This window comes from Ostrea edulis, chromosome 6 (genome assembly GCF_947568905.1).
Source record: "Ostrea edulis chromosome 6, xbOstEdul1.1, whole genome shotgun sequence".
In the NCBI taxonomy this organism is placed as follows: domain Eukaryota; kingdom Metazoa; phylum Mollusca; class Bivalvia; order Ostreida; family Ostreidae; genus Ostrea; species Ostrea edulis.
Window position 1 is genome coordinate 17,476,441 of NC_079169.1, and position 11,387 is coordinate 17,487,827.

The 11,387-nt window shown below is 34.4% G+C and overlaps 1 protein-coding gene and 2 long non-coding RNA genes across 4 annotated transcripts in view; 2 read left to right on the plus strand and 1 right to left on the minus strand.

Moving 5' to 3' along the window:
- Positions 1-11,387, plus strand: part of LOC125646866 (exocyst complex component 3-like) — a 75,995-nt gene that overhangs the window by 28,981 nt on the left and 35,627 nt on the right. For both annotated transcript variants that reach the window (XM_048873448.2, XM_048873449.2), the window contains exons 9-10: positions 9,926-10,039; positions 10,559-10,664. In XM_048873448.2, the coding sequence (XP_048729405.1) occupies positions 9,926-10,039; positions 10,559-10,664 (220 nt within the window). The remainder of the gene's footprint in view (positions 1-9,925; positions 10,040-10,558; positions 10,665-11,387) is intronic.
- LOC125664335 (uncharacterized) lies at positions 3,697-4,936 on the minus strand. The gene is made up of 2 exons (XR_007365828.2): positions 4,848-4,936; positions 3,697-4,214 (listed from the first exon to the last, which is right to left on the minus strand). It is a non-coding gene; the product is annotated as an uncharacterized LOC125664335 (long non-coding RNA).
- Positions 5,053-5,851, plus strand: LOC130047165 (uncharacterized). The gene is made up of 2 exons (XR_008796215.1): positions 5,053-5,368; positions 5,573-5,851. It is a non-coding gene; the product is annotated as an uncharacterized LOC130047165 (long non-coding RNA).

The following is an 11,387-nucleotide window of genomic DNA, read 5'->3' on the forward strand; positions in this document are numbered from 1 at the left end:
ATAAAGAGAGTTGTGAAGGCTTTGGATTCGGTCCGAGGGACATGTAGTCTGAATGATGCCGTTGCCGGTGAACTTGCAGGCCTCAACCTCAATGTCCTTTTTACATTTCAAATTGGAGGCATATACTTAAATGCAAGATGAAATATGTATTCCCTTGTCTTATGAATTATTTATACTTTTGAATTTAGCAGATTGATAAATTGATAAAATAATTGAATTCTAGGTGTTTAATTACAAATGGCAACCCACGCTATATATCACAATTTCACCCAGTCAGCATAAGTTATTAATTATACCTGACACAACAAAGTTGTGGAGGATATGTTTTTGACCCGTTCGTCAGTTCATCAGTCCATTTTTTGTCAGCGCAACTCCTCTAAGACAGCTCAACATAATTTCATAAAACTTTGTAGTTAATAAGGAAACACTGTATAAAATGATGTGCATATTCCCAGGAAATTCTGATTCAATAATTTTTCTGGGAGTTATGTCCCTTTTGAACTTAGAATTTCGAGCCCATCTGTCCTGTTCTTGCAGGAATGCATAGCATTACCATTCATTATGTGAGGCATTGTCAAGCAATGTTGGAGCGTGAGGTATGTGAGCCAATGCCCACGTTTTCTTTCAGTAAAAATCTGATCATGATTGGAGGGTAAAGTTAAATTATGTACTCTAACTAATGAATGAAGTCGGTGAACTGTGAGTTACAGGACAGAATTTTCCCCAAATCAAACATAATTTTAACCCAAAAAATTCACAGACCTTTGATGACACTGCAAGTTTGAGAAAGGAAGATACAGAAACATCACTCACACATATGTAGAGTGAGAGAGAGAGCAAGGGTGATGATTATAGTATGCACTTTGATGCACTAGCTTTATGAGGCAAAGGACAAAGGGAAATAACTGCATATTGCACTGTCTTCAATAAAACCATCCAATGCAAATTTAGATACAAGTAGGGAGAGGACAGTTAGACCACTGACTACTGTTGTACATGTACAGTGAGGTCACAATGTCATGTCTGTTGTATAATGTTTATATAAACAATACGTATTCAATTTGTTATCATGCAAAATTAGAATTTACAATTACATTGTACCTGGGATAAACATATATGATATGAAAATTTTCAAGTTTTTGTTGTGAAATTTTAGAAAATTAATAAATTATTCTATTATTAGAATATTCCAGGTCTACATAGCGCTGCACCTCTATAATACAAACATCAGTTAGAATATTCCACGTCTATATAGCGCTGCACCTGTATAATGCAAACTTCAGTTAGAATATTCCACGTCTATATACATGTAGCGCTGCACCTCTATAATGCAAACATCCACTTGCTGAATTTTTCTCTTCATTCAAATGTTCACATAAAGTTGAAAATAGCTAATTTTTGGACACAAAATTAGTTACAACTTACTTGACATTTAAAACATTTGTCTCTTCTCGGTGGACGCTGAGTAAAGGCTGCTAATCCTCTGCTGAGACATTGGGGATCTTTAAATAAGACATTATTGGGTAGGTCGGTCAGTTCGTCTGCTTAGACGTTGGGGATCTAAAGACATTGGGTAGGTCGGTCAGTTCGTCTGCTGAGACATTGGGGATCTTTAGATAAGACATTGGGTAGGTCGGTCAGTTCGTCTACTGAGACATTGGGGATCTTGAGATAAGACATTGGGTATGTCGGTCAGTTCGTCTGCCATTATGCTGAAAAATGACTAGTTCTGCTTGTTCATCAAATTTATCGTCTCAGGAGTGTTAAACTTGTTGGTTCTCTGTTTAAGTCAACTTCTTTAGCTGTCATTGACAGTTATATCTGCTAAAAAAATAATTTGACTCATCATTATCACCTTTTCTGGTAAAACTTTGCCTTCCCAATAAGAGGATGTCACACAGGAGAGAAATAATTCCCAATGTTAAACTTTCTGCTGAGTGTTTGAAATTTCAGTAGTGTTTAACGGATTCTCATGTGGAAATAATCTCTGATTATATTGTACATGTCTCTGAGATATATATATATATATATATCTGTAAGGGTTTCCAATCATAAATCAGTTGTTTATTGGTTTTTGTAAAACTTTTAGAATCAATATTAATTTTTCTGCATTGAGAAACTATAGGGTAGTGTAATGCTGGGTCACATTTAACCCGGAATTCAATGGATAATTTACTATAACTGTCACTTGTATAATTGAATTCATAATGTTTTGTGAATTGAAATATTGTTTATGAGTATGTGAATATGTGATGCACATTATTATATGCATAATTACTTTGGCGTTTTCTTTGAACATTTATTGCGCCAAATATTTTACGTTGTTTTTTACTACGATGTCATAGTAACGAAGTTTAGTTATACTGTTGTTTTTTTCAAATTCCACTGAAGAGTCATATAGCGAAAGCACTTTGGAATGTTGTGATGTCATACTACTTTTGTGTATGTAGTCGTGCATTACGTACGTTGCTATGAGAGATAAACATGACTGAAGAAGACCAGCAACACGGTCGAAATATTTCCAGAAAGTGTATAGAGTTTTTCTATATATGTTTGTGTATTTACTGAACACCGACGCTGAATATGACGGCACAATGCACTGTTTACATCAGTTGCATAGAGTTTCCCACGTTCGATGAATTGGCGGATAAAAAATGTCTAAAGTTACAGTACTGTGATTGAGCTTTGTCCTCACATGTTAGGTGCTAATATTTGGGATATTTTTTGTCCTGTTATGGATCTAGATACTAATGCCAATATTATTTGCTTCGCCCTCAAACACGGTCACACTGTAAGACATATATTAATAAAATTCAGATGAAGATTTCACATTTATTCCAAAGTACTTTATATATACACACACATGTATATTAAATAAAGAAATTAAGTACATGTATATGTAATAAAATGAAAATATGTTTTGAAATATCTTTTTATATAGTTATTTAGTAACATTCAAGAGATATATTGACAAGTCAATTGTTGTACCAAGGTTAACATGATTTTGTCCGTTGTGCACTCATCTGTTTATGATGGGCACGTCATGTTCTGTGGTGGTGCACTTTATTTAAACACAGATGAGGTCTAGAAACACAGGTAGAAAGTTTGAATTTTATGAATTTTAAAGATGCTAAGGTAGATTGATTGAATCTTGCTTATCGTCTCACTCGAGAATTTTTCATTCATATGGAAACGTCACCAAGACCGGTGAAGGGCTTCAAATTTAAGCCTATGCTCGGCGCTTACAGCCATTGAACAGTGAGGGTTCTTTAGCGTGCCACACCTACTGTGACACCCCTCATGAAAATATTTTGCTGAAAATTTGCTGAAAGATATCTGAAACAAATCTGAAACATTGCTTACTGAAATTTTTCTTGCTGAATCAATGCTGAACATGTTTCAGCATATATGCTGAAACACCTTGAGCATTGCTGAAACATTTCTTAATTACTGAAACATTGCTTACTGAAATGTTTCTTGCTGAATCAATGCTGAACATGTTTCAGTACATATGCTGAAACACCTTGAGCATTGCTGAAACATTTCTTAATTACTGAAACATTCAGACAAGTTGCTGAGACAGTCTGAAACATCAATTAAAATTGCTGAGTTCCATCTGAAACATTCAAATTGCTGAAACTGTCTGAAACTCTGCAATATTGTGACAACTTATCATGCTGAGAAAAGACAAATTCCTTGGAGATAAATTATTTAAACTATAATCATAATATATGACATGACAATGAAATCAAACCATCATGGACATTATATAATACAAAACAAATTAACTATGCCCATGTTTGTGTCTGTGTATACACTTTAACACTTCATCAAAAATATTAGTCTCGATCATGGTCATCACAGGCATCTATACTGTAGCAATTCTGTTGTAACAGTTTTTGGTACTTTTTGGAGTTGATCATTATTTAAGTCCATTTACTAAACAAGATATAGTTCCAATCATGGTCATCACAGGCAGATCTATTAGATTAATCTGCAACTATAATTCTGTTGCAACAGATTTTGGCACTCTACAGTGTGTTAATTCACAAATTTTCTGTTGTTGAACATGTTGAAAGGAAGTTTCCTTAAAAAATAAAACTCAGCACAAGCCACTCCCTCCAGAATGTACAGTTCCGACTCCTTCCTCTTCCCAATTTATAAAGAGTCAGCCTGCTTATTATCTACTAAGAAGTTCTCCTAAGAATGACTTACTGAAAAAATATAATAACAATATATGAATATATTAATTAGAGGCTCCATAACAATACAATCACACAGTCCTACATTTCAAGCAAATTCTTGAGTATCTATTGCTGTATTACTCATGCTGTATATTTGATTTATAATCGTAATTCAGGTCTAATGACGCAATATTTCAATGTATGAATTCAAGAGCATTTTGTGTCATAGATATACTTAAACTGCTTTACCATAGTATATTTTTGCAATTGGATTCAAATACAAAACTGCATTAAGCATTTTCTGAATTTTTCAACCTACTAGACGTTGTGAAAGTATGGAAGAATGGCACTAGCAAGAGATTGCGAAATTGTGTTGAGAAAATTCGGGTCGTCGTAACTTTGTCGTTTTACAATTACAACGTGTGTAATCCCTACTTGTTATAACTGTGGGCAGTGAAATTCATTTGTGCATTTAGCTTGAAATCTTTACACACTGTTACATAAGAAAACATGGGTGTCCTAGGCCTAACAAAAATCGAAAAATCGGCGACTTTCATTAGACAGTCACCTCTACTTCAAAATTGAAACCAAGTGCCATTTATTTATATGACTGTCATTTTCAATCATAATTTAAGCCTATATTATTATCGTTTTGAAACTTACATGTTAAGTAAGGCAGAATCTTCTCACTGCACTGCCCCTCCGGCCTCCATCTTCTGTGTTTTCTTCCGATGTTGACGGAAGTTGTCAATCAATTACAAAGTATTAAAAAAATCGATAAAAAAAATTTATAGGAGAAATATTGGAATATATCCTTTATTTTAAAAGCTATAATACTTTTGACAATATTTTTTTAAAATATTTGTAAACTGGTTCCCCGCTGATCGATGCTACCTACATACAAAATAGGCGAGGTCGATAAGGGTACCAGTTTAATATTCATCGCAGACGGAAGTATTGCACGCGGGAAAAAATTCGTTTGATCAACAGCCATGTCTTGAAATCATAACGCCATCGTTGTATGAGTGGGTGAAGATGAATTTAATGCGATTCCACTCTCCTGTATAAAGGATCCAAGAAAAGATTTTAGTAAATACCTTGAGGGAGAATGCATAAGCATGAAAACCTCCAGATCTTGGTTTCCCTGGCCTGAATCTTCGACGCCATTTTGTTAGCAGTTCGAGGTATGAATTTTTGTGTTAATGTTAACCTAATAGTCCTATTAAGTGCCTGTACTATGTAAAAATTAGAACTTTCGATCACATAAATTTGAAGCATTCCATGTTGAATTAATTAAGATCATGAATTTATATGAACTTCGATCATTATTTATAAGATTAAACACATTGTTAAGTTTACAATGTACATGTATGCTAGTATAATTTCAGATGGATTCAAGCAAATTAAGAAGTGGATTATCCTAAAAATTCGTTGGATACAGACAAGGCCTATAGATCTATATGACAATCAGAATGATTACCTCATAGTGGACTATAAGGCCTACAACATGCAACAGCTAGCTATTTCTAATCAGAGAGGTGGGAAGACCCGGTAGGATGTAATACCAAGTAAACAGTAAATGGAAATTTAAATTATAAAAAAGGTAGTGCCTGAAAAAGACAATTTAAGACTTGATATTTTGAATGAAAAATAAAAATTGAAATATATTTGTCTCGATTATTTTTTAAAGTATATTGCAGGATGAAAAGCTAGCATATCCTTGCTGAATAAGTGCTGTAACATTGCTGAATAGGTGGGGTATTATTGCTGAAACGGCACTGAATATTTGCTGAAACAGCACTGAATAATTGCTGAAACAGTACTTAATATTTGCTGAAACAGCACTGAATAATTGCTGAAACAGTGCTGAATAATTGCTGAAACAGTACTTAATATTTGCTGAAACAGTGCTGAATAATTTCTGAAACAGTGCTGAATAATTGCTGAAACGGCACTGAATAATTGCTGAATATTTCTGAAACCTTGCTTACTTATAGTTTGAAAACTGTATGAAACATTGCTGAAATTTTGGCTGAAACATCACTCGCAATTGGCTGAAACACCAAGTCTGAAACATGCCTGGAATGTTCCAATTACAGGCATGTTTCAGACTTTTGTTTCAGACTTGATTCAGATAGACAATTCTGGAATGTTTCAGGAAAATTTCAGAAATGTTTCAGGAAAATTTCAGACTAAAATTTTCATGAGGGACGGGACATCCGTTTTAAAGGTCATCTCCGAGGACCCGTGACATTCACACATAATGCCGAGCGTATGGCGATGGAACTGTCACTACTTGTTTTAACGACTGAGGTCTGTCGCAGCCGGGATTCAAACCCTGGCCTTCCACATCTGGGACGAATGCTCCATAATCTCTAGGCCACCGCGACAGTGATGCTAAGTAGAAGTGAAATTGCATAATCAGGAAAATTCATAATCGATAATCGGTCAAAATCGGAAGATCTGTATTGATCAATGATCGATATTTATTTTTAATTTTATGGATACGTGCAACATACATTTACCCCCTGAACAAGGAATGAAATGGGTGTTTTTTCTCTAACCATGACACTGCAGGCTTTAGTTTTAAGAAACCCCAAAATATTTCCAGATGTCTGACTTGCTTTTCCTGGGTAGAAATATATATTTAGTTAGTTATCAAATAATTCGGTATTCGCCCTACTCTTACCCATGCTTTTATACCGTGACATGTGTGGGGGAGAGTCAGAATGGACTCGATCTGTATTGAATATATTATAACTGATGTCGCTGCATTGCCTACCTTTTATAACTTTATTTTGCGGATCTACCATACAAGACGCTCTTAAGTTGTAATGATGGGTGAAGCAGTGGCACTAGCTGGTGTCGCTAAACTTCCACTTTTCAATATGGAGTCCGCTCTGACTCTCACCCGCACGTCACGATATCAATGCGGGGATAAGAGTCAGAGGAATCTCAGATTAGTTATCAACTTCATGATTGTTGATTGATTTCAATATCCATGATGATGATGATATCGGAAGTCTTCTCCCTTTTGAAATTTATATTAATTACAATTAATGCATAATTACAGTACCCGCAACGTTATTCTTGACATTCCTATCGTGTTCTATCGTGCGTGTATCCTATCGTATCGTGCGTGTATCCTATCGTATCGTGCGTGTATCCTATCCTATCGTGTATCAGGTTTTCCGTTTTCTATCGTGTTTTGCGTTTATCAGGTCTATCGTGTATCGTATTTTGCGTGTATCAGGTTTTCCGTTTATCGTGAAAATCGTTTATCGTGTAGCTTCGGAAACTATCGGGATCGTATATTAAATCTAATGAAAAAGTAAGATACTTTCTGAAAGCTTTATTCGTTTTGTTAAAGAAGCTATTTTTAGGAATCGAGGAAAGACAGTATATTTGAAGGAGAACAGAAAGCTGTTGATTTTAAAGCAGAAAAAGAGCTATATGTCTATCCAGAGAGGGTGAAAATTTATCGCAATTTCATTCTGTCTAGAAAGTATGCAGTGGTTTGTCGAGCAAACCGAGGACAATAAAACTGAAAGCTCCTTCATCTGGAGTTCATAAACAGTTCCTTGTCTAGAAACAATTATTTGTAATTAACACTAACAGAGAAATAGAAAGTTCCGATCTGAAAGGAAAAATCAGTAAATTACATTGTTTATTGCATATATTTTAATAATGGTTCTTTTTCTTCCGATTTTGTTCACCTGTATTCAACTTAATATATATCAACTACTGAACTTGTGCGCGTTCTTATCTATCTGATTTTGTGTATCACCCGTGTTTTGACAGTAAACATTCTCAGGGGCATTGTATTTCACACATTTAGAAGATTAAGTTTTAAAAGAGTGCAAAGGTATATTGCATCTCCCACAGTTCTACTCAATTGGGCACGATTCAGCTGTCATCGTTTTTTTTTTTTATTTGTACATGTACACATATACCAATAGTCGTACGTGTAGATACTGGAAATGTATGCTGGTTTTGATGATTATTTGAATTTTTTACATGCTAAACACAATATTTAATTTAAAGCGTTTCTAAATTGCGACTTTAAATCAAGCCGGGTTTCGTATATGTTTTTAATAGTTTATTTATTTTTTGTTAACAATTAAATATCAATTCATATGAATATGTTCCAATTACTTATGACTATCAATTATCACTCATAGTGTAGAAATATCTAACATATGAGCATATGGTGTAGTGCAGTGGTTTGAATTTAAAGCGGTCATTATGAAAATAATTGTAGTTGTTGAAAGAGCGGTGAACTCGGAGCTTGATGCAAAATAACCCCCTCCTCGCTACACACAAAATATTACTTAGTTTTATTTGATATCCAAGATAATAGACAATATTAATAGAATAAGAGAGCTATTGAAGCATGATAACACTACATTATATTCCATTTTGTTAATTCCCTGTTTAATTGCTAAACACTCGGCATCAAGTGATACCACGGGTCCTCGGAGATGACCTGAAAAACACGCCCCGTGTCACGGTAGGTGTGGCACGCTAAAAAACCCTCACTGCTCAATGGCCGTAATTGCCGAGCATAAGCCTAAATTTAAAAGCTCTTCACCGGTCATGGTGACGTCTCCATATGAGTGAAATATTCTTGAGCGAGACGTTAAGCAAGATAAAAATCAATCACTCCATTTATGATTCATATATTAAACATTCAAGGTGACAATATACGTTTTAGAATCATTGGCTGAGAAAATTCATATAGATATCTAATAATGAATTCAATACCGTATATAGTTTAGCTTCCGGATTTTAGCTGTAATGACGTTAAAGAAAACATAAATAGAATTTTTTAAAAATAAAAAATAAACGTACAACCGTGGATAATTACATTATATGCTTTAGGTATATATTAAGTATTGAAATCCTTCAATATTATTATCAACATAATGAAATTATTTTGTACGTATCAAACTTTCGTTCTGTCTAAATTGTTTCTAAATTTACAACATTTCTATCAGGTTTTCCGTTTATCGTGAAGATCGTTTATCGTGTTTTGCGTTTATCAGGTCTATCGTGAAGATCGTTTATCAGGTTTTGCGTTTATCAGGTTTACCGTGTATCCTATCGTATCGTGCGTGTATCCTATCGTATCGTGCGTGTATCCTATCCTATCGTGCGTGTATCGTGTTCTATCGTTTATCATGTCAAGAATAACGTTGCGGGTACTGTACATAGATGATTTGTTTATTTTGGGTTTGTGTTTGGGCAACAATTGATTATGTAAAATGGAATCAATAATCGAAATCGACAAGCCAAAAAAAGATTGACAGTTGATTGTCTGTGACATCACTACTCCTAACACACCAACAGAACTAGAGATTTAGGTTACCAATGGAGAGATATATGATGCGATGATGGAGACGTCTTTGTTTGCAGATGACTGTTAATAAGTTTTGAACATGAAAATTAAACAAAATGCAAAGATTGATACAATTGAAATCAGAAGGGGACCACATGCAAAATATTACACAAAGGGCTTGGAACAGAAGTGGACATGCATTACATTACAATACCTACAGAATGCTTGCTTATTAATGCTAAATTTGGGCAGTAATCATTTTTAAAGACCCATGACAGAAACAATCAAGAATTTTCTAACAGACAAATAGATGATTAATATTCATGCTTTTGAGATCTTCTGAAAGGGTCAGCTGGGAAAGGTTCTATAGTCATATTGTTCAGATAAATGAATCTTCTTTCAGAACTGATGAATTTTACATCAAGCGTAAAGCCCAGACTGGATTTATTCCCCCTGGTCGTCCGAAGAAATGGAGGGAAAAATGTTTCAGTATCTTGGAGGAGTCCATATCGTCGAGGTGATACTGGTGCACAGTGTACTGATATCAGTAATGTGATTTTAACAATACAGTTGAACTTTGTTATCTCGAACACTGATATCCTGAATACCCTGGATATGTGGAAGTGCTTTGGAGAGCCTGCAACCACTTATTCTTTCAGTATGTTAACCTTGATATCTAGAAGTTTCTCTGTCTCATTGAGTTCGAGATAACTAGGTTTGACTGTAATTATCTGTAGTTTTTTGTGATTACCAATATATGTTAAGCATTTTAATGTGTTTTTGATTAATAAGATGAGCAGTTAAACCTGCAGTCTAATTTGATACCTCTGTTTCTCTGTGAATTCGGACCTTTATTTTTAATCCCAGTTCTCTTATATTTCCATGTTCCTTGCATTTTACTATGTTATCTAAATGAACTCAAAAATCTCCCAATGGTTGGCTTCATTCAGTGATATTACCAAGTAAATGTTGAATCACGTAGGAGAAGGAAACAAAATTTTGATATAGGTCTTATAAGTGTGTTTTTTGTATGTAGAATTGAAGGTAATCAATTTGAAGACCGGAGCAACAACAAAATGTGGCTGGTTCGCCACCTAGAGGTCACCAGACAACTCATGTTGGAAGACCTTAAAGTGGTCAAGGTAAACAATTAAGTTAAAAATAAAGATTGGTGTTCTACCGTATATACTCGCCTATAAGTCGGTCCGTCTATAAGTCGGTTGTATTTTTTAAGGTTATTTTGTAGGAATTTGCCATTGACCCGCATATAAGTCGGTGCAAAGTTTTGTCAAAATCGGTTGACAATTTCAAGTCAATGCTCTAGTGTTTGTACCTATATGTTTCAAAATATATTTTGAGAATTTAATTTATGAGGTGCTCAATATCCAAGCCATATCTCTTTGGGGTTTAAACACAACCCTTGATCTATTATGGGCACCATGTTTACTTAGTGGCACTCGCCTCCCGAAAACTGTTATAGTGGGATTCCGGTATAATTCATTGTATCAACAATAGAGTTTTTAAGAGTCAAGAATGATGATCTAAATTATCTGTTAACAATATCCAATCTTTTATGAAAAATATTTCAGCCGGTATACATATGAATATTTCAATATTAAATGGGGTTCGTAATTCAATTTTACGGATAAACGATAGATTAGTTGAATTGAAAGTATTAGTTACATGTACCGGTATGTAAATAATTTTTAACTAGATAAAAATATGTAAATACCTGTACTTTATACATAATTTTAAAATACATAAACAATACAATATGTCTAGATATTTGTGAACAATAATCATTTGTGTGGTAGTCCATGATAATCGTCGGAGTTGTTTAAAAAACACTACATTACACCGCCCAG